Source organism: Trametes versicolor, assembly GCF_000271585.1.
Source record: "Trametes versicolor FP-101664 SS1 unplaced genomic scaffold TRAVEscaffold_7, whole genome shotgun sequence".
Taxonomy (NCBI): Eukaryota; Fungi; Basidiomycota; class Agaricomycetes; order Polyporales; family Polyporaceae; genus Trametes; species Trametes versicolor.
The window spans coordinates 1,844,069-1,866,040 of NW_007360327.1; the positions used below are offsets into that span (position 1 = coordinate 1,844,069).

The window sequence follows — 21,972 nt, forward strand, 5'->3', positions numbered from 1 at the left end:
AGAGTTGTCAGGGCGCGTCGCGTCAGCGGCCCCGTAGCCACCCGCCTCGGCACCTCCTCCCGCCATCAGGTTTCGTTTCTTGAGTTCCAGCCTCGTCTCCGGGGTCCTGGCCCGAGCCTCGGTTGGGGTGTCCGAGGGATGGCCTAGTCTCTCCCTTCTCCTCAAGCATCGTGCTTTGCTGCTCGCCGGGGGTCTTTAGCTATATGTACACCTTTCTTACAAGGAGAGAAGTTCGTCTCAATCACTGATCTGACCAAGATACCCAGGGATCTGCAAGGGACGCTTCGTTAGGTGATGGAAAGGAGCGCTGATCTGAAATGATGGCAAATGATCGATATCTACTTAGTGAGGGCGGTTCATTCGAGGTGGACTGGAGTACTCACCTGTCAACAATGGACCACAAAGACGTATATAGCAGCGTTGACAGAGATCATGCACGGTGTCGTTCGTGGGGGAAGGAGGGGAATCTACTCACGCGCGGGGCCCGCCTTTATATGTCAGGCCCGCAGCCACCCGTGCTGCCAGGGGCTTCGAAGTAAGTCATAGCCCGTTCCAACGCGGACGGTGGAAACCGCAAACGTTTCCAGAAGCCAGTAACAGCCACCGATATGACAGAAATGACGCTCGGAAAGGAGCGAATGAAGAAGTAGAACATACGCTAGTAGAAGAAGGTGGGTGACGATCGTGAAGAAGAAAGCATTGCACTCTTCCTGGCGGAAGGGTTATCATTCCGAGTCAAGATGTAGTGGCTATATTAATATATTGCGTCTTACGACCTTTATCTCACTGGCCGAATTATCACCAGGTCTGCAAACCATGATGCACAAACCCTCGCGCGCATGCTGTGAACACGGCAAATGTAGGGAAAACGCCGCAATAAGATTGGTTATAGGTCATCGCCACTAGTGATACAGAACATCGATCGCAATAAGAGATAAGTTAAGCAAGTAAAGAACGGCTTGAGCGAGACTGGGTGGCAAGGCCGCCCCGCGGAAGGACCCAGCGGTGCCCGCCAAGGAGTGAAGCTTTTGAAGGGAGCGGGGCATCTATGTGTGCGTGATCAAGACGTGGGTGGGCGTGAGGAGACGAGGGGCCGAGAAGCTTAGTGCTGAGTGCCTGCCGCGTGCCAGGACGAAGCGCGGCGCGCCCGCATGAGCCGCTTGTTGATGTCCTCCGCACTGTAAATATCACAGGATGGTCAGCGGTGCTCGGCGGCTCAGAACACAGGGAGGGGCGCTCACGTCAACTTCCTCGAGTGGGTGAGGGGTTTCCTAGCAATGGGAACGCCAATGTGGGGACTGCCGACTGAACGACGGAAACCACGCGCAGAAGGAAGAGGTCCGCTCGAAGAGGTTGAAGTCGACGCGGCAGAGGAAGCAGAGTCAGTGGCGGAGGAGGATGACGAGGACGAGGCAGAGGTCGCAGCGGGGGCCGAGGCGGGGTTCACGGGCGTCGGGACGACCGTCTGCTCCGGGCTGGGCTCGGGGAGGCCGCCGGGGTACGAGTCCTGGAAAATGTCGTCCTGCGGGCCGTCACGGAAGTTGTACAGGTCGTTATAGAACGGCGGCGCGATCGTGTCCTCGAACTCCTGCAGTGGACATCAGCTATACATGTTTTGGAAAGGAGGGAAAGAAGTACGCACGTTGTTGCCCTCCTTCTGGAGCCAGTAGAGCGGCTGCTTCGCGCCGTAGGTGCAGTTGCCGGGCACGGCGTCGAGCTTGCCGTGCTCGGGGTCGGCGCCGCAGCGGCGGGCGACGGCGGGCTTCGCGAGCGGGACGGTCGAGCGGGCACCGGTGACGTCGCACTTGAAGCCGTTCATGTAAATCTGCTCGCTGCCGCTGTCGGGCTAAAAGGCTCGTTCAACATCTACTGCGCATGTACAAGAAACGAAAGGACAGAAGGCTCACCGAGTGGATCCAAAACCAGGCACAGTGGCAGCCGCCCTCGGGGCACGCAGGCATCCGCTCGGGCACACTGAAGTCCGTAAAGCGGTTCCACACACACGTCTGGTTCACGCTGAACACGACAAAGTCCTCGGGCTTGATCTTGCGCACGTCCGGCTCGTACGCGATCGCGAGCGCGCAGCCCTTCACGTCGTCCACGCCCGTCGTGTGATACTCGCTCGGGGGGCTGCCCGGGCACACGTCGTCCCCGCTCTGGATGTCGCCGCCCTCGGAGGACGCGAAGAGCGTGGTCGCGCCCTTGTTGCACGCGATCTCGGACGTCGCGGCCTGCCCTGCGGGCAGCTCGAACACGTCGCCTGCGTTCGGGGGGAAGTCGAGGTGCCCGTGGAACCACCATTGGTCGAAGGGCATGTTTTGCAGCGGGGCGACGGGCCGGTTGTCGTAGGGGAACGTCTGCTCGGTGACGTTGAAGCCGTACATACTCTTGTGCCAGAACGCTGTGGGGGTGTGTCAGTATGTCGCGATGGTGAGATGGGGTGGGTGTATGCGTACCGGCGTGGGCGGAGGCGAGAGGGACGTACGCCGCGAGGGCCGCAACGAGAACAGGGATCATAATGAGAGTATGTGGGTGGGTGAGGTGTAGAAGATGATGATTAAAGCGAGCGCCACGAAAAGAGAAGTAGGACCAGGGCACTAGTATACGAGAACTGCAAGAGGGCTTTCTGCGCAAGCGCACGAAGAAGAGAACGAAGAAAGAGAGGGCGGTGGGGATCCTCGCCCCGCCCCCGACGGCTTTTATATCGCACCCGCGTCCTCCGCTCGAGGGCGTTGGTATGCAGACCGAGATAGCAACGAAACCGCGTCATCGCGAAGCTCACCGCTTGGACGGAGGTTCCGATGCGGGCGCGGGCCATCTGCGACGCCCGGGGCGGTTGTGGCTCGACGCCCGAGACCTCGACCACATGCTCTGACCCGTTCTGGCGCAGGTAAGATTGCCGCGCTGCGCCCAGCGAATCCCAAAGAGGCTATCCTCCGCGCAACACAAGTGTCGCGTGGGCGGAGACTCAGACGGTGCACAGGGATCTACAGGTCGGGCCTCGGACCAAACATCAGTGATCGGGCCCCTGGGGCTGATGGAGTTCTGCGTATGTGGCAATATCCCCGTGAGTGAGGGCAGAGGCAGAGAATGGAATGAAGGTACGTACGGACAACGTTACGATATGTTCCTGAGCGGGTGGTGACGCTTGCAATGCTTCATGGGCCCTTTTCGAAGTGGGGCACGGAGCTTCTCCGAGTTATCACACCCGCACCTTAGAATGGACGCAATGATGTGCGCGCAACTTGAGACAGTGCGCCCTGGGGTCGCCGCCGTACCGCTCGTGGCCGCCGTCCGGTGTCTCCGCGCTTCCTCGTACACGAGACCGGCTGAAGATTCTCGCGCTATAGTACGGAGAACTGATTTTGCTCGCGTGCCGTCTTTGCGCACAGAGCGGTTGAATATCAAGTGCACCATCAATCAAGATGGACATCACTACCGCCTGAGCCTAAGACGGGTCAAACTGCGCTTGTGTCTCAGATGTTGACCGCCCGCGACCCCCCATGGGCTATAGCAAGCAGAGGCAAGTGAATTGGGAGTTTGACCGGTAGCACACAGTAACAAGGCGCTTCTGCCTCGGCGACCTGGGGCTGGCCTGTTTCGGGCTGTGTCGCAGTGGGCTCTGTGTAACTCAGGCACGAGCTCGTGGTCAGTCAGTCGATGTGCGGCCCAACCATCTCGGCGGATGGCGGGTATGGATCCAGAGACACTGAACAGCCTGCAGGATGAGGGAAGATAGAAACACTACTGGCTGTTATGGTAAAGATGCTACATCACCGAGGAGAGCGGTTGTCGGATTGAATTTGTCCTACAACACAGGCGACCTCTGCCACTGTGTCCCTTCTGTAGGTACTTTCTCTGCAACAAGCGTCAGGAACAGATGAAGTGGTCGGAGCGGTAAGATGGACAGACCAAGAGCCGACGTATCAGACACATCCTCCACATTCACAGCGCTCACGGAGTCGATGCCCAGTTCATATGGTCCCTCGACGCCGCTATTGCCGCCCAGGAGGGAGATGCCGACAGTGCGGATGCGCTCGCGGTACATCTGGACTTGGTGCGACACAAGCTCCCCAGCATTCGTCAAGACGAAATCTTTGAAAGGAATCTGGGCACCCGGTGAGTCCAAAGACCGTGAGGCTGCGATTGAGCACGTACGAAAATGTCCTCCCAGTCGCCGTCGTCTCGCCTGAAGAACAGGCGATGCTGCCACAGGTCGGTCGTGATGGGCCCGTCTGTCTGAAGGTTCACGAAATACGAATTCCTTGTACGAGGATGGCCGAGGGCGCGTACGCGCAGTGCCAAATACTCATGGTTGGAGACGTCGTCCGTAAGCTCGCCGAAGAGCGTCGGACGTGGCTGGCGTCGAGACGTGTGTCAGTGCACGGGGAAGAGACGCGTAGCGCGACACGCTCGCACCTGGCTCCGGAACCCTGCATAACCGCCCCGAATTTGTCCCTCCAGCCCGCTCCTCACCGCGAGCTTCATTTCGCCCCAGAATTTGCCCGTCGGACGGTTGACGAATACGCCATGGGGAGAGGACACCTTCGGCTCAGTCGCCGGTTTCGCGGTGGACTCGTCTAGCTCAAAGTGGACGGTCGACATTCCGCCCACATCGGCATCGCAGCCGGTCGCGAATTGCGCGATGTGTTCTGGCGTATTGAAGGTGTACAGGAGCTTTGGAGCACGCGAGGGCTCGTCCGCGCCTTCCATCCGGAGAACTATGCCATACCTCAGGCCTTAGGGAAGCGCTTTTGAGAGGAGGCATTTGCGTACTGCGGGAAGCATTGTCGCGTAGAAGTCTGCTAGTTCTGTTGATATACCCAGAAAACCGTGACATTTTCAGAAGACAAGATGTCTATGTGTCGTTGTAAGATTGCTGAGACCAGGAGCAGGAGGAAGCAGGACGAGGGAGGAGGACAGGGTTCAGTAATGGGCGTCTAACCACGCTGCCGGTGTTGTGCCGGTGACGTAGGAGGGCGCCTACTGCACGCGAGGAAAACTCAAAAGCTTTGAATTGGTTCAACGTCTCGACTGTACAACTCACACCTAACGTTTTTAGTATCGAGATGATGTCCCGGGTACAGCATATGTTGCTGCATAAATGCGTAGAAAAGCGCAGCGCAGATGATGCAGAGTGACTATATGCATCTGGACTGGGTATGTCGCTTTTTCCTTCTTCGCTTCCGAATAGCAAGGCGAGTGGTTGCCAGCCGCTGTTCTACGGTGGCAGCCTCTGCGTCTTCGCGATATTCAGCGAGTCCTCCGCTTAAGCTCGTATCTTCCTCTCGGACCACCACCAGCAGCCCTCCGACCCACACTAACTCGACGCCCGCACGGCATCCTCTCTCCTTCTCCCTACCATGCACAACCCGACTCTTCTAGGTTTCTCGCTTCTCTTCTTGTCTTGCGCCTCGCCTACTCTCGGAGCACCTGCAGAGTCCGTCTCTGCACCATCCAGCCCTGCGTTGGCCTTTGGCTTCAACCCTCCCGAACCTGCATCCATTTCTGGTACACCTCTCTTGGGTTCTACGGCCACTTCCTCAAGTTCGGATGCCGCCATAACTAGCGCGAGCTCTTCGTTCGATGTTGCGACGCCTCCTTCGCCAACAGAGGCCATCGCAGCAGCAGTCGAGCCTACTCTGGCGGCGGTATCTCCCGTCTTGGCGGCGGCTCAATCTGCTGCTTCTCCCACTGCGTCCGAACATAACAGCGCTGTGTCCTACAACGAGGACCCGCCTGCTGTTCAGTCTGCTCCATTGGTTATTCAGGGCGCTGCGGCTACCTCAGGCCTTTCCACTATGAAGCACTCGAAGCTTTCATCGTCTGCTCACAAGAAGTTGGCGAATAAATTCAAGTCTATGGCGCTTCTTTCTTCTACGGCCTCTGTTCCAACCCCCTCCTCCACCCCTGCTTCCTCTGTGCGCCTGGATTTCGCGACTTCACTTCCCGTGGCTGCTTCATCGTCCATTCCGACACCGTCCGCGGTATGGCCTCAACCAATGACCTCGGCCTTCACCGAGCCGCTGTTCTCCGGAACGCGTTCCATCGTGCAGCCCACCGCCAACGTCCTTGACGACCCCAACCCCGAAGTCCATTCCCAGAACGTGTCCGACGCGTCCATGCGTGCGCGTAAGACCGCCATCGTGGCCGCCTTCCTCATCCTCGGCACCCTCAGTGCACTCGGCGGCGGCGTCCTCTGTTTCAAGTGCGGCGTCCTGTCCTGTTGCCACAGGACGGACAAACTCCGCCGCAACCGCAAGTCTCGCCTCTCCCTCGCCACCGCCGAAGAGGGCCTCCAGAAACCGCCGCGCGTCGCCTCGCTCGAGAAGTCCATCGTTCCTGGGGCGCCCCCAATTGCGGACATGCCGACGCTCTCGCGCGACTCGCACACCCCCTCGTGCAGCACGTGCCCGGACTCCGTCACCGGCATGAAGAGCGGGATCTCGGGCGGCGCATCCAGCTGGCGCGTGTACGCGACGAACGAGGACGGCCAGTACGAGGACGTCACGCACGTCCTCGCGTCGGACACGTACGCCTCCATCCGCTCCGGGCACTCCGGGACGTCCTCGTACCGCCACTCCGCGGACAGCAGCGGGAGCGGGACGCAGCCGCAGAGCTCGGAGCGCTCGCACTCGCGCGCGAGCGAGAGCGGCGCGAGCATGACCGCGGAGTCGTACAAGTCGTGCGAGTCGCGCTACTCGACGCCCAGCTTCGAGCGCCGCTCGCGCGACGGCCCGCCCTCGGCCTCTGCGTCCGCGTCGTCGTCGCTCCTCCCCGCGTCCGACTCCCCGACCCCCTCGTCGCCCGCGTCGCCCGTTTCGGTGCTGCTGCTCACCCCGGAGCAGGGCCAGGGCCAGGGCGGGTATGTGGGTCTGGCGGACGCGGCGATGCCGCGCGTGGTCGTCTCGGATGCGGGCGCGCCGCTGGAGACGGTCGTGGAGTCGGAGGGGGAGGACATGGATATCGACTCGCAGTGGAACGTCGCGCAGGCGTTCGCGGCGCCGGTTTTGCAGAAGCAGAAGGCGCCGGTCGGAGCGGGCGGGATTGGTGTGGCGGAGCAGAGCGTCGGGACTGTCGCTCTTGGCGGGCGGACGTGTGTGCTGATGCGTGGGTAGGAAGGGTAGTAGCGATGTGGTGTAGGAGGAGCACTTGGGGAAGGGCTACTATATTCAGTGTGGCATATTGGCCACTGGTTGTGCGTAGGTGTCGTCTGGCGAATGATAATGACGAGTTGTATCGATAGATGGAGCGCATTTGTGTGTCCATCGCATGCAAACCAAACGATCCCGAGGACGAGCTCGAGGGCTCGAGTTGGTTAGCGCTCGGCGGCGGGATATTACCGTATCTGGAAAGGGGCGGGATTACGCGCTCGTTGCTTAACGTTCTGCCACGAGGCTCCCCGCCGCCGAGTTGTGTACCCAAGCTCCTCGACGATGCCTCCCACATGACTCTGGTCTACGAGGCAGAAACGAAGAACTCTCCAGTCTATACTATCGGCCGTAGCACAGTCATCGTATTTGGCAGCTGCGAGCTTTTTGAAGATCTTCCGCCTGGAACACGTCGAGGGCTGGCACCACGTAGTATATGACTTGGTCATTGTGGAGGACGACGAAAACGCAAGGTGCTGGCAGCTATCTCATCCTCTGTTATCACCTTGTATTTTCAAGAACACCGAGGCTCTATGCGTACTAGCCGCTAGGCGGCGAGCAACAGCCTTCCCCAACTAACGCCTCCTTGGCGCATGGGTCGCCCCACGGCCGCCGGATGTCTATGGGGAATCCGCCCACCTCGAGGATTCTCGGTCGTGCGTGCGCAAGCACGGGGGCGAGCATGTGCAACTCGTTGGGGTACACGCTCGACAACACGGCGTGCTCGATGCCGCACGTCAGGCCCAGGGCGTACCCTTCCGCTGGCCAGGCGAGGCACAACTGTCAGGAAGAAGCCAGTGTCGGATACGTCTCTCAGAAGATAATTTCCACGTCGTATGCGGGATATCCACAGGCGTGCTGGGCCCTGGCGGTATCGTCGGATTCCGAATACGAGTGACGGCATAATAACGAGGCTGGCCCCACCTCGGAGAAGCCACTGGCCAAGGTATGTCCCTCTCGATCTCTGTTTCACATCTCACCACATTCTTTGCACGGGATCTGCAGATGGTACAAGCACCGTGCGACTGTGCTTCACAGAAGTTACACCGTATTTACGCCACCCTCGAAATTCCGCCCGGGCCTTGCCAACCTCTCGCTACTATGCCAGGATCTGGGCTGTATGTCTCACAGGCTGAGCGCAGCATGCCCGGGCCCGGGGCTGCGCGTTCAACTGGCGGCGAACCGCCATCCTCATGTGGTACGTGTGAGGCTCGCGCATGTCCACCAGAGCAGACCAGCGTGTGCGCTCATCATTCCTTTTCAAGAACAAAGGGATGCACGCTGGCTGGAAACACCTTGGGAAACACGCTAAATCTCGACCGTGCAATCTGCACAGCGCTTCTGCCTCGAGGCCACCTGTGCAACCAACTCCAACTCGACGTCTGGTTTGGCAACTCAGCGTCGTAGGAAGTTCGACGCGTGTGGTGCTATAAATCACAGGAGGCATCTTGCAGGGCGCGCGCGGCATCCATGACTCGGCGCGAGTTCAGGGATGTCTCTTTCGGTGTATTTGGGCGCGATCCTGGGGCGGGCCCTCAGTTTCTGGCATTTGATCGAAGCTTGAGGTGCCCACCATCCCGGCCCCGCGGGACAAGTACACGAAGTTCTATCGCTCTCTGATGCACGTACGAAGCGGGCTGCTTCTAGGGCACGCCGTTGATGCTGTGGCTTCTCTCACAGACACAACTCCGACGGTGGTGGTTCGAATTCAGTACAAGAACCACGGCACCGTTCCTCGGACCTCAACTCTGGCGACGCTCTTGTGCGCTATATCCTCCTTGCACCACCACCGCGACGCGGGTCGCGCAAAGCATACCCCACTGTCTAGCGTCATCCCTTCCCATCTATCTACCATGTCGCGCGTAGAACCCTCGCAAACTGGCCAAACAAGCCCGCAACGTTGTCCCGTAAATCTGCCATGGAATCTCCACAAGACACTCAAAGAGTCAATCCCCGTACGATCTCTTCCGCAACGTACCTCCTATTACACTGACTATAGCCTCCCGCGTTGCTTAGGGTGTGGTACAACAGACGGCCTTTAATTTATTTCAAGCGAACAAGCCGCCACCAGACCCGTCCCGAACACAACCACCCATTCCCATTCCCATCAAACCGCGCCCAGCCCCAGGCCCTCTCGCGTACCTCGACAATGGCGGGAACACGGAGGAACAGACGCACCTGCCCAACGAGACGCATCTCTCTGGACCCGTCGACTCGCCACCGACTGAGGTGCGTCCCGCATCGGTGGCGGCACACAAGCCTGCCGCGCGCGCTGTGAGTTTTCATGTTAGCATCGCGTACAGGCAGTCCAGAGAGCTCAACGGACGACATCGTTATATACAGTCTTCCGGGAAGCGCACGAGCACCACGACCTCCAAATCGAACCGGCGTTGCCACAAGGGCGCAAAAGGTGATGGGATCGAGGCGCATGGTCCGCTCCCCTCACTTCCGCACCCGATCGTACCCTCCCACCAAGCGATGCCCTCTCCCCACCTCCGTCGGTCGTCGTATCTAGCACACAGATCACAACGCACTCATCGTCGCGGCGATGGTGGCCCCATTGACCTGGACTCGGACCTGCGTCGTCTCACGCCACAAGAGGGTGATTTCGGGCGGCGACGTCTCCAGGACAAACAGCAAATCCTCGTCGACACATTGAAGCAGCTCAAGGTTATCGAAGAGGAATTGGCACAACGGGGTAAACACGCCTCGCTCCGCGTCTCCGAGAGCAACACGGCCGACTGTGCCTCTGCTCCTCAGCATAGCTTGACGATGGGATCAGCGCAGAACGGCGCCAGCAACAATCCATGGACGAGGCTGCGGCATTTCAGCACTACCGCAGTCTACCCCACCTTCAGCGAACGCCAACGCCACGGCGGCTTCCTTCCCGCTGAAGGTTTTGTTTCACAGTACGGGCAACCAAGGCACTCCAGTATGGCCTCTCCCATCCCGCCGACCGTGCAGGATCAGCGTCCCCTGGATATTCGAAGCATGGACGTGCAGAACGCACCTCCACCGGGACCTCCCTCTCACAATGTCCGCGCCTTCGTCGAGGTTGAGATGGAGGCGACTCCCATTCCACCAGCGCCGCGTCGCCAAGCGCATGCTCACGCCACTGTTGACGGTGGGATCGTTACCGCGACATCCTCGTCTACATCCCACGGCAATCCCGCTCCGCCCTTCTATCCAGGACAGGCTGGATTCGGCGGGCAGGGGGACGTCGTGTGGGCCGGTACTCTTCCCGTATGCTCAGTCTCCGAATTAGCGACCGTCCAGCCCGCCAGCACCAGGCGTGGCAGACTCGGCGAAATCCTCGGCGCCGGTGCTCTGGAAGCCGAATGTTTCTTTGACGAAGCGCGTGCTATACCCTGCGACGCGTCCGTCGTGAATATTGGTCTGGAGTTGCAGCCGGGATATGAGGGCACATACGATGTACTGCCTCCCTCGCATGCGTCGCACCCGCCAGTGACCTTTGAGCCGCCTTGGGATTCGCTCTCGTCAACTTCCCTGCCTACTAGTATCCCAGATTCGAGATCCATTATCGCGCCCTTTGAGGGGCCTCGAATGCGAGTGAGCACGTACTCATCCTTGGATGGTGCAGTGTCCGCATCTACCCCGTCATCCTCTACTACCCATATCTCCTATCCTATCTGACACCTGGTGCACCAGGGCACATCCAGCCCTGTAACCCCAAACATGATGCCTCATCTAGAATCCAGTTCTCGTCATTTGCTTACGTATTGCCGAACGACCATATTGACTAAAGTGGAATGTTTATAATTCAACACTATGCACCACTGTATCAGAGGTTCGGAGTTCGATATCCGTAGGCTATGGGTACTAGGAAGCTTGAGATGTTCAATTTTCTACTACCCATAGCTAACGAGCACGATTCCGCGCGATGCCCCATACAGGTTATGCACCGCCGATTTGTCCGTTCGGAACTCGATACCCGTAGACTGTGCCGGGTACTATATACGGGTCGTCGCACACCTCGGGACCACGAGGTAACTGTGAGAACCGCGTCCGTATGCTATGGGTACTAAACAGGTCTGGTCAGTTTGATATCCATAGCGGACGGATACGGTTCAGCAAGACACAGGCTTTGCAAATTGTGGCGGTGGGCTAAGGATACTCGGTTGATGTTCAATCAAGCCAGTACCTAGAGGTTCATGACGTTCACGAAGCTCATGCAAACCATTGGATACAATCTGATACAACTTTACACCGCATGGGTTTGGAATCGAATCGATACCTGCCATGAGCTGCTATGGGTGCTCCGTTGACATGTATCCGATTCAGCACCCATACTAGCTGATGGGTACCGTTCTGCGCGACACATAGAAATGGAGATTCGCTGGCGTAGGTACTGTTATGATGGCGTCACGCTAGGCTAAGCATGGCTTCATACGAGTACGTATAGCTGACCAGTATTGTTGCGTGCGGCGCAGGCAGAAATACAACCGTACATGAAGTTCCGTAGCCTTCCGACATCACATAGCGATGGTCTTGGGGGTTCTGTCGTCCGATATCGCATAAGGGTAATGCTCACCTCCTGTGCTTGTATGTCTCCCGAGATTGGTGCAAGATAGAGCTTTCCTCCTAAGTCAGCACTGGGTCGAATGAGCCTAAGTAGCGATTTGGCAGCCCAGATGTGCATCTAGAGAAGAGGGAAGTTGAGAGTTGGTGAGAAACGGATCTGCGATATCGCGACCGAGCTCGCGACCGTGACCCCAGGTATCATAATCAGACGCCCACATTGGATGTGCATCAAGCGCCCGCCCTGCGTCGTTCCTTCTCTCACTGAGTATCATACGCGGCGCTCCTGTTGAGATTCAGCCATATATACGAACGCTAACAATCGTCATAGTGAAATTTTAGACACAATACAAGACTACCGTTGAATGTGATAACTCTACAAAGTCCAAAAGAAGACAGAACGAACGCGGAATCCGGCATACTTGTATAACACTCTTGGGAAAAGCACGCACTACGTATACTCATCCAACAACCCCTTCCTCGCGTTCGTGGTCAATCAACACACCTCTGAGCAGAGGCCGGGGGGCTCAAGGCTCCTCACGAGTGAAGTTGCCTACGTTCTCCTCCAATGGTGGCTGTGAGATCATAGCGAGGCGGCCAGAAGTAGCCCGGTGGTGCTCCGCGCGAGCTGTCTGAGGTGCAGCGTCCGACTTGAGCGCCCCACTCTTGTATACTGTTGGGTGCCGGGACTGGCGGGGTGAGGGGCTGGTACAGAAACTCTGACGGGATGGACAGCTTGACGTTGCGCCCACGCTTGGTAGGATGCCGTGGTGAGGAGTCCTCCGAGTCTGCCCCCGACGTAGTCGTTTCAGGGTTGGAAATCGGTGGACTCAACGGCAGCGGCATCTGCGGGGAGGTCCTCCTCGGTCGGTGCTCAGGCTGAGCCTGGGGTTTCCGCAGCGATGCAAAGTACTCGCCCCCCAGCCTGATCTCTAGGCAGTAGGAATCAGGCGTTGGCCAATGCGTGGCACTCAACCGAACCTCCTTCTTCCCTTCGACGGTTCTTCTCGACCCGTTTTTCCAGGCATTGATGTGGACGTGCTGAGGCCCCAGTGTGTTCGTCGCACGGCAAAACGGGGTTGGCGGCGATACTCCAGTGGTCGGCAACCTGGTATTAGACCAACACTGACTGCCTTGCCAAGCGGCCTCCGCGTAGCTCCGGACACGTCCCTCCGCAGGGAAGTCAACGAGCGCGGAAAGCCTGCCCCCACAGGAGCTGAACAGGATGGAAAACTCCCGTGCGTTCGGAGTATGCCCGTGCATGCGGACGACGTGGAGCGCAGGGGGTGCCTCCACAGCCTCGTCCAGAGGCGGACTGTTCTCCAGCTCCAGGTCGTACAAAGCCAGATATCCAACCAGCCAGGCTGGAATATAGAGTAGACGCGGTTCGTGAGTGAGCTGGGGCGAGCGGCGAGGACCACGGGGCAGAGATGGATGAGTGTTGGTGATGTAGACGGGCTGGATGGTGGCCGACGGAAGTGCGGCGCTCGGGGTTTTCACTGCGCTATGCCTACGGGACCCCAAACGCCCCGAGTTAGTCAAACCCGGGTGCGACGGCGCGCCGTTGGTGTTTTCCAGGGCACGAGGCGCCCAGCCAAGGTTGCGGAGCATGTGCATGCTAGAACTGCAGATAGGGATATACTTGTAGGTTGTACCCGTCAAGGACATCCCAACGCGTGAAGGCTGATGGGGGCCCTCATGCTGTGGCCATAGAGGGAGGGCGACGCAGCGGCCAGAGTTGTCCTTGCATAGCAGGAGCGCCAGCGAAAATGGACTCCCGGGAACAATGATGAACTGGCAACGAACCCCTGAACTGGTGACAAGGTGTTCATGGACAGCCTGTGGGGTCTGTGATAGAACAGCGAGTCAGTTCGAGTACGAACGATAACGGATTAACAGGCACTCACAGAAGTTGAAGGAATCACAATATTGAAGAATTCACGTGCCTGCTTCATGGCCTCAGGCAACGGAATGGCGCTCATGGCGGCATGTTCAAATTCGGCGGGGGATGGTGCGAAGAGGGACTTGCTTTGCTCGAAAGACGGTGGCCTGAAGCGAGGCGGCGTAGCTTTATGGAGAGGCGATGAAGGGTGGCTCTTGCGGGCCCAGTCGTGCACACTTGGGCTTTGGACGAAGGGTCCAGTATGGATGGACGGCCAGGCATTTCCCCATGCGAAGAGTGTGTGGTCGGCAGTACGCTTCATGATCTTGACCTGCAGCCGCCGGAACGCGTATTCCCCCTCTCCGTATATCGTGGCCATCGAGACATCGAAAATGCCCAGGAGTGAGTACGCCTGGTCTTCGGTCCGGGAGGTCCCACGCTTCGAGGCCCACGACATGCGACGAGCGACACTGACGTGCTGAAGCGCGCGACGGAAAGTCAAAACCTCTGCGTCGATTCCGGTTATGTCCTCGAGCAGGTCGGCCAACCCGAACTTCGTCCCGAGATGCTTCCAGTTGGCAGACAAGAAGACAAGGCAGTGAGGAGCAAGGAGCTCTTGCAGCGTCCATCCCCTCTTGAACCACCTACTCTTGCGGAAGGCCGAGCTTGCGTCTTCGATAGGGCAGTCGTCCGGCACGTCCTGCAGATAGGCGAGGCACATCGCCGCCTCCGCGTACCACCTATACATGGAGTTGATCGCCTCTTCGAGCTCGGCGCTGCTCCGGGTGTCTATGCAGCATGTGTCGTTCCATATCCAGCCAAAACCCTGCTCCCTCGCGGCGCGCACGCATCCATGAACCTTCGCGTCCACTCGCGGGTCGTTGTACGAGGATACGCCTTCACGGCACAGCCGCTCGATGTCTGCGAAAGACTGCTCCAACTTCTCGCCGCGCCAGACGTGCGATAGGATGGCGTATCCCTTCTTCTTGGCCCACGGGCTGCACGCATTTGCTTCAGAGAGCAGCCATTATAAAGCGAGATAAATTTTGCGTACCATGGCCTGTTCAACACATCCTCGAGGCTGTTGAACTTCTCCAGTTTCAGAGTCTCGGTGGAGAGCAGCCACATGGCTGACTATATACTTCGATCGTCAATGATAGCATGAGAAGGACAAGGTCTCGATTAAACACGTACAATTGTCCCTGATTATTAAGTAGATCTTCAGAGAGGATGGCGGAAGATGTCGATGTGGAGCTGTGTGCTCGATGTACACTCGCTACATATACGAAATCAGGAGGCAGTGGGGAACATGAATCAGCATCGTCTGATTATGGCACAGGGGTCCGACACGGAACTTCTTGCGCGTTCTGTCTATACCGGAGGGAAAAGAGTCTAGGCACGGGGATGATCATGCCGGAGACGTCCGCGACGCACATGCGCTTTGCACGAGTGAATGAAGCTCGCCGATAAGTACGCTGTTCTGGATGTAGTAGTGCTTTAGCGTATAGACAGCGTACCTGTTCAGCGGCGCAAGCGTCCGCTGCCATTTGAGCTTTGGATCGGGAGGCACGTCCTGTCGCGGCGTGTACTCAAACCGGCGCAATTACTTTGTGCTGCTGGATGCCGCCTGGCACGGCCTACAGCTAAGGGGATGCGGGAGAATTGTGGACGAAGCGCAGTCGCTCAGTCCACAATTGACGCTTGCGGTGCGCTTCTTTAGGGGTCATGTGTACGTCTCTCGAAGGCCTCTATAGGTTCAAAGCCAGATTCAATGACTGCGTGAGTAAATCATTATCGCAGGTGAGAGGAACCGAGAAGAGACTTACTACATAATGTGTGCGGCAGCGTACAGCGCACGACAGTCTGGCGTATCGCACAAGGAGTCCACCCGGTTGACTCACAGCCTGAACTCAAATACACCTAGAGGAAGTGTTGTACTCTGAAACCAAATCGTGAGGGTATTCATAGAGCACATCGTGTTCCAAGCGCTGGATTAGAGGCCGCTTCAAACGGCCCTCCCAACTTCGTGCTTCTCCAACTCCGACACCTCGCCGGTCTCCATCGCAGACAACCTATCCAGTTCTTTCATAACCCTGAACTCGATCACGTTTGGGAGGCTCCCCCGAGACGTCTAAGCATCATAGTTCGTCGATGAGACCCGACGAGAAAAGTGCTACAGATGGTAGGCACTCACATGAGTCGCGATGGGAGGCTGCAGTCCATCGCTTTGTTGGGCGGTGCGCGAGAGGTCTCGCAATCCGATCTCCAGGCCCATCGAGTCCGAACCATACGTTGCGAGCGTCTTCCTGAAGTTGAGACTGCCGTATACCACACGCGTTCGGTTTAGTATGCACGGTTCAGACTCGATTTTCGAAGAACATCGTGTACGCACGTGCCAATGACCGAATGGACGTAGACTGCACGGTCGGATATTGAGATTATCGGCGAAACTGCAGTCATCTGGTGATAGACTACTCACGTTTGGTGGTGACGATGTCGAGTGCGATGTATACCATGCTGTTCGTGTTTAAGTAAATAAGGGGCTATGGACTGTTTCAGCATGTGCTCTTGAGCTCGTGCAAAGTACACAGCTACGCACGAATATGAAGGAGAGGCCGCTAAATATACTGTGGAGGTGATGTGTGATCCAGGTGAACGCAACAAAATAAAATAAACTCTGGGAATGCGCACTCCGTGAGGAAGCCTGAAGGCGAAGCGGTCAGTGGAGTCTGCGGCACTGTCGCAATGGAAAAGCTGTACACACCAGTGGAAATCGTATACGCGATCAGAACGTCGAGCATTGAATTCGTCCTGCAAGAAGGAAGTGAGTACGTTGCGCAGACTATGTCCGGGCCAGGCTCAAGCTACCTTGCGATTCCGGTTCGGCTTCGGCGCAAAACGATGATGAGCACCGTCGTTAGAATGACGTCGGAGACGACGATGAGCGCAAACGCAATAGAGAACAGCCACTGAAGCATTGTCAGCATGCTACTGAAGGTGCGCCGCTTGGGCACTCACAGTAAGTTCGCGAAATTGGCTGTAAGAGGGTAGAATCGACCTGATCCGCGTTTTAAATGTTTAACCCAAGTGCCACAATGGTCGATACCACACAACCTACGCTTGAGCTGTGGCATCTACAACGCATGGTCAGCCGGCAGCTGCAGTATGTGATGCGATCTGACGCTTACATGCTGCGCATGCTGGATCATCATGTGTAGGTCATGTCAGCGCTAGTCGCTTTTGTACCGTGCAGCGTGATTGTATGTACCTAGGACACCCATGAAGAACAGCACCGCGATGGCGACCAAGGGCCTGTACTGTGGACCGACTATCGGCTCACTGTTAACCTCGGGCTTGTAGTGCGGAAGCTTGTTACAATACGTACTAAGCCACACTCGGCGAGCGTAGAAGCTGTAGATTGCGGGTAAGCGGCGACACTCGAGCGTGCCGAGGATGAATGATCCATACCATTGGCAGGAAACTATCACGATCGCCTAGTGAAACCGTCCGTTAGTTGATTGAAATTAGTCGTATAGCAGGCAGTCGCACGTACCGCCGATAGGCCTAAATTCTGTACACGGGGCATGCGTGTTCAGTGTTCGGCAACGTTGGTACAAGTAGGAAAACGTACATCGATTGACCTGCATCAGTCGGATTAGTGACACAAACAGAGGATAGTGGCTGAGTGACGACGTACCAAACTCTGGTGAAGAGGGCTGTGGGGTCAAAGTAGTGGTCTACTAGGTAATAGTAGCTGCAGTGATGGTCAGTATGAGAACAAATGTTGGATCGGTCGGGAAGAGAAGTACCACATATGCATGCATAAGATCACATGGAACGTATCCAGAAGTCTAGCAAGAAAAGTAAGCGCATGCACTCGGACCCAACGCAGATAGCTGAGAGTACAGGATGAATGCCACCTGATGAGGCGGAGTGAGGACGATTGAAGCAAAATCAGTTTAGATTCCGATGCCTCACATATGATTTCATGCCTTTACAGTCCCCGAAGTCGAGGCGGTAATATCTGTACGCTTGATGGATAGACAGTCCGTACAAGCTACAAAACCAAGTAAGTCCCAAAACGATAGTAGAAGGGAGAAAATGTTGCGTACATGAGACCAAAGAATGTGCCGAGCAAAATTGCGCCGTAGGTGTTGTTTAGGGAAGGGGGTTCGCCTCCGGTGAGGGAGGCAAAAGGTCCTAGAGAGCTGAATCTCATGTTCGGGCTTGTGGGGGATGGGTCGCTGCGAAAGCGTTCACCGGTCAAGGGCTCCGCAACTTAAATCGCCCCAGAAAGAGGTCTACAGCGCCCAGAGCACAGATCATTGAGCCCTATGATGGTGCTATGAGCCACCTGAGCGCCCCCAGGCTGCTAAAGATCACCGCTCGCGCCCACAAAAGAAGAGAATCCGTCCTAAGCCGCTGATCGAATGAGCTCGGGTCATCCGAAGGCCAACATATATCACCGTGAAAAGCGCTCTTGTCAGTCTTCGTGATGCTGAGATTGAGCTGTCTTGTAAGACGAAATAAAAATTGGTTCTGCATACTGCCCTCGAGTCTCGCGGCACGCGCTACATGGTGATGAGAAGCATAATCCTGTCCGAAGAGCGTAGATATTAGCCCCACGTGCTCCATGTTGAAACTATTAAGAAAGCAGCGCAGGAGAGAATGCGCAAACACGTACTATGTTTGGGGCGACTCGGAGGTCTACCATGACCGGAGCTCCGACTGTCATGAGCATGTTCGATTCTGCCCATACAGAAGGTGTATTGGCTGAGTTACGTGAGACGTCAGCTCTTCAAGGTGCTGCCTCTGTCGGGCCAAGCCTCAGTCAAAGCTGCAGACATTCAGAGTGAGTGAGGTGAAGTCATGGAGAGACCCAAAGGCCGAGTGTCCCGGGTCGCGGCCGTTCAACACAACCTGACACAACGCGTAAGATCTCAGATCGGGCGAGCGCGTCTTTCGCGTGCGCCTCTCTCATCCCGACTACTACCACTCACCACCGTCCTACTAGCTTGTCTACGCCGTACACTGCATAGTTGGCCAGAGTGGCCTCCATGTCCGCACCCAACAGCGCAACTGCCACCTCGAAGCCTGTATCCAAGTCGTACTGGAAAGGCAAGGCCAAAGCCACTGAGAACGACTTCAACGACCTCAACCCCACAATCACCTATCGACACTTACACTCCAACAACCTCGGCGTACGCGATCCACTGCGCGTTGTCGCGCTGTGCGACAGCGACGCGTTCTACGCGGCGTGCGAGCAGGTACGACTAGCGCTCGACCCCGCGCTGCCCCTCGTTGTGCAACAGTGGGACTCGCTCATCGCGGTCAACTACCCCGCGCGCACGTACGGCATCTCGCGCATGGACAAGATTCGAGACGCGCGGAAACGCTGCCCGGACCTCGTCGTTGTGCACGTCGCGACGTACAGGGAGGGCGAGGCGGAGCCGGGGTACTGGGAGAATCCGGACACGCGCACGCACAAGGTGTCGCTGGACCACTACCGGCGCGAGAGCATGAAGATCATACAGCTGTTCAAGGAGGGGCTCCCGGGCGGGGAAGTCGGTGAGTGGCTTTGGCGGGCTGTTATATCGGACTGCGCGGGTGCTGAAGGGACGTGCTAGAGAAGGCGTCCATCGACGAGGCGTTTATTGACTTTACGCGTCCTGTGCGCGAGGAACTGCTCAAACGATATCCCTACCTCGCTGTAGTCCCACCTGACGCGCCGAATGGTGTCGACAGTCCTCTTCCCCCTCCACCACCAATATCCTGGGACGGGCTAGCCACAATCGTACCTGTGAATCCGCCTAAAGAGCCACCAAAAGAACAAGATCTCCCCGCTGGAGAATCAGTAGAATCTACTGCGGAGGACCAGAAGTCGAATATCTCGGAGCCAACTGACGACGACGAGGTCGTCGAGGAGGACGATTCACTTACCACTTGGCACGATGTCGCGTTGTCCATCGCAGCAGAGCTTATGCTACGTATTCGAGAAGACATTCGCACGAAACTGGGATACACAACTTCTGCTGTGAGCGCGCTGGAATCAAGCCTGGTTAACGACGCAGTGCTGACATTCCGCAGGGTATTGCACGGAATAAGTTCCTCGCTAAGGTGGGCTTTCGGTGATTGTGTATACAGCGCTCAAGATTCATGCTCACTGCGCACAGCTCACTGCCTCGTACAAGAAGCCAATGAATCAGGTTTGTCTCCTAGGTATGAGGTCGTAGGTAGGCATTCCTGATGACATCGGGGTACTCGGCAGACCGTCCTGCGAAACGCCGCGATACCCAATTACTTGAAACCAATGGCCTTCCAGAAGGTGCGCGAACCCTCGGGTGGTACCATCATACCCACTGTATCCTGTGTGGATTCTTACGGTCGCTGTCAGATCAGGTTTTTAGGCGGAAAACTCGGCAAGGCACTCGCAGAGGAGTACGACGTCTCCACTGTTGGTGATCTCTTGTATGTCCCTCCTCCACTCCCGGTTACAACGTTAATCTCACCGCATCTGAAGGACGATAAGCCTGGGTAGGTGCAGAATCTTCCCAGCGCCTAAATTATGGCTCAAACGACTGTTGCATGGATAGAAGAGATGCAACGAAAGTTCGGCGAAGACTCTATCTGGGTGTATGAGATTCTACGGTAGGCCGAGTTCTCCGGTAGTAACCAGTGCTACGAGGGCTCACCGGTCTGCTATAGGGGCATCGATCGATCAGAAGGTCCGCATTTTCACTACTAGAACCTCAGCATCTGCGCAGGACGTCTGCGTAAAGTGCCAACTACTGACGATCAACACGAGTAGTCAAGGAGAAATCTGCGGTCAACAAGAGCATGCTCGCCTCGAAAAACCTACCTCAACCGATTACGAAGGCAACGCAAGGCTACCACTGGATCCGGGTTCTAGCAGCAGAGCTCGCGTTGCGCCTCAACGAGGCGCGCGAAGCCAATACTGCGCTATGGCCGAAGACCATTGTTTTGCATATACGACAAGGTATAGTTTCCTTGGTGGCTCTCGAGTGTGCCAGGGATGTTTTGCACGCCTTGTACGCTGTATTGATTCAGCCACTGGCAGGCTATGAGACATCGAAGTCGAAGCAGACGCCTTTTCCATTCACCAAAACCGTCACCGTGGACGTAATCGCAGCTTATGGCGATAAACTATGGAAGGAACTGGTCGGCCCCGGCGGTTCAACACCATTCAACGTCACCAACGTACAGCTATCGTTCTCCGGCATTGGGATCATGGAAACCGGCCAGCGGAGCATAGAAGGGTTCTTGGCGGCCAGACGTGCGATTGAGGAGCAGACTGTCACTCAGACCGAGGCGGCAGAGGGAAGCACAAGCAAACCTCCATCTGCGCTGAAACGCAAACGCTCCGCTTCTCCCACAAAGGAACCCCGACAGTCAGATCTACAAGACCAAGCTGTGTCCTCCGCCCGTCCAAGCGCGATCAATGAGCGGGACGAGCAGTTCTCCTTTGTCTGCGAGAAGTGTGGACAGCGCGTATGGCTGGGCGATGCAGATGCGGCGCGTGATGTGGATGCGGATGGTCGCCAGGAGCATGCGGGCGCTTTTGACGCCATCAGGGAGGAGGCGTTGGCTGCGCTGCGCCTTGAGCACGCTGATTTTCACTTCGCACAGGAGCTCGCGGCGTCGGCGGATGGGAATGTCCCGAAGCGCGTCATCCGGCCTGTGGATCGACCCGCGCCGGCGGCCAAGAAGAAGAAGAGCAAGAAGAAGTCGGGCGAAGAAGGCATCGCGAAGTTCTTCAGCAAGAGGTAGCCCTCAGTGCGGTTAACATGTCTCGTCCTCTGCTGTTCTGTATCGCGTAGCTGTCCTTGATGTCATTGGTTGATCTGTAGACGATCGGGGGGCAAGTTCGCAAACCTCCTCGAGGCTCTCAACTTTCTCGCCTTCTCCCACCTCGAGACCACCTTTCATATCCCCGCACAATTGACCGAGCGTGTTTGAGACCTCGCCTATCTCACCCGTCCGCTGTCCGCGCTGACGCCATCAACCAAATTGGTGAGACGCCAGTGCGACAGCAACGAGCAGAACGTACATCACGGGCATCATGATGTAGTGCCCCACCGCCACACCAGCATTTGCGGCTGGGGCGGATTGAAGACAAGACTGTTTGCGGCGTTGCCAGCTCGGTGTCGGCCCCTCGACGTTCGTTCCTTCTTCTCGTTCGCTTTCTCCTTCTCTTTCCTTCCCCTTTCTCTTTCGTTCTCTGGACCGGATCCCTCCTGTCTGCTTCGGTCAGACCTTCTGTAACGACCTTCAGGCGCAGGACGACCTCTTTTGCGGTTCATAGCAATTTTGGCCAGTCTGTCCGGGACAGTTTGAGCTTTGAACTCGCGTGTTTTTTTTGCCTGACCTTCTTTCTTCATC

The 21,972-nt window shown here is 57.0% G+C and overlaps 7 protein-coding genes across 7 annotated transcripts; 3 read left to right on the forward strand and 4 right to left on the reverse strand.

The window, feature by feature from the left end:
* Nucleotides 1-1,237: 1,237 nt before the first annotated feature.
* TRAVEDRAFT_125829 (uncharacterized protein) lies at nucleotides 1,238-2,517 on the reverse strand (the record flags this gene model as incomplete). The annotated part of the gene is made up of 4 exons (XM_008041616.1): nucleotides 1,238-1,588; nucleotides 1,643-1,846; nucleotides 1,908-2,401; nucleotides 2,457-2,517. 4 exons carry the CDS (start codon nucleotides 2,515-2,517, stop codon nucleotides 1,238-1,240), a joined length of 1,110 nt encoding a protein of 369 aa, XP_008039807.1.
* A 1,291-nt stretch (nucleotides 2,518-3,808) lies between these two features.
* Nucleotides 3,809-4,713, reverse strand: TRAVEDRAFT_21270 (NADH:ubiquinone oxidoreductase complex I intermediate-associated protein 30; the record flags this gene model as incomplete). The annotated part of the gene is made up of 4 exons (XM_008040873.1): nucleotides 3,809-3,858; nucleotides 3,913-4,108; nucleotides 4,159-4,359; nucleotides 4,420-4,713. The coding sequence occupies 4 exons, from the start codon at nucleotides 4,711-4,713 to the stop codon at nucleotides 3,809-3,811; spliced, it is 741 nt and encodes a 246-aa protein (XP_008039064.1).
* A 650-nt stretch (nucleotides 4,714-5,363) lies between these two features.
* TRAVEDRAFT_21271 (uncharacterized protein) lies at nucleotides 5,364-8,049 on the forward strand (the record flags this gene model as incomplete). The annotated part of the gene is made up of 3 exons (XM_008040874.1): nucleotides 5,364-7,096; nucleotides 7,478-7,595; nucleotides 7,696-8,049. 3 exons carry the CDS (start codon nucleotides 5,364-5,366, stop codon nucleotides 8,047-8,049), a joined length of 2,205 nt encoding a protein of 734 aa, XP_008039065.1.
* A 572-nt stretch (nucleotides 8,050-8,621) lies between these two features.
* On the forward strand, nucleotides 8,622-10,805 carry TRAVEDRAFT_21272 (uncharacterized protein; the record flags this gene model as incomplete). Its single annotated transcript, XM_008040875.1, has 4 exons — nucleotides 8,622-8,716; nucleotides 8,832-8,913; nucleotides 9,168-9,380; nucleotides 9,495-10,805. 4 exons carry the CDS (start codon nucleotides 8,622-8,624, stop codon nucleotides 10,803-10,805), a joined length of 1,701 nt encoding a protein of 566 aa, XP_008039066.1.
* Nucleotides 10,806-13,582: 2,777 nt separating this feature from the next.
* Nucleotides 13,583-14,700, reverse strand: TRAVEDRAFT_125728 (HET-domain-containing protein; the record flags this gene model as incomplete). Its single annotated transcript, XM_008041617.1, has 2 exons — nucleotides 13,583-14,554; nucleotides 14,644-14,700. The coding sequence occupies 2 exons, from the start codon at nucleotides 14,698-14,700 to the stop codon at nucleotides 13,583-13,585; spliced, it is 1,029 nt and encodes a 342-aa protein (XP_008039808.1).
* An 877-nt stretch (nucleotides 14,701-15,577) lies between these two features.
* On the reverse strand, nucleotides 15,578-17,791 carry TRAVEDRAFT_48778 (uncharacterized protein; the record flags this gene model as incomplete). Its single annotated transcript, XM_008041160.1, has 21 exons — nucleotides 15,578-15,703; nucleotides 15,767-15,890; nucleotides 15,965-15,989; nucleotides 16,052-16,115; nucleotides 16,172-16,199; nucleotides 16,264-16,276; nucleotides 16,337-16,383; nucleotides 16,441-16,541; nucleotides 16,591-16,630; nucleotides 16,691-16,706; nucleotides 16,761-16,772; nucleotides 16,841-16,900; nucleotides 16,958-16,983; nucleotides 17,041-17,066; nucleotides 17,126-17,143; nucleotides 17,204-17,213; nucleotides 17,270-17,326; nucleotides 17,382-17,423; nucleotides 17,479-17,492; nucleotides 17,551-17,629; nucleotides 17,685-17,791. The coding sequence occupies 21 exons, from the start codon at nucleotides 17,789-17,791 to the stop codon at nucleotides 15,578-15,580; spliced, it is 1,035 nt and encodes a 344-aa protein (XP_008039351.1).
* An 838-nt stretch (nucleotides 17,792-18,629) lies between these two features.
* On the forward strand, nucleotides 18,630-21,372 carry TRAVEDRAFT_59319 (DNA/RNA polymerase; the record flags this gene model as incomplete). The annotated part of the gene is made up of 11 exons (XM_008041618.1): nucleotides 18,630-19,140; nucleotides 19,200-19,606; nucleotides 19,660-19,689; nucleotides 19,746-19,778; nucleotides 19,841-19,897; nucleotides 19,967-20,040; nucleotides 20,093-20,106; nucleotides 20,166-20,220; nucleotides 20,278-20,297; nucleotides 20,381-20,569; nucleotides 20,651-21,372. 11 exons carry the CDS (start codon nucleotides 18,630-18,632, stop codon nucleotides 21,358-21,360), a joined length of 2,100 nt encoding a protein of 699 aa, XP_008039809.1. The 3' UTR covers nucleotides 21,361-21,372.
* Nucleotides 21,373-21,972: the final 600 nt, after the last annotated feature.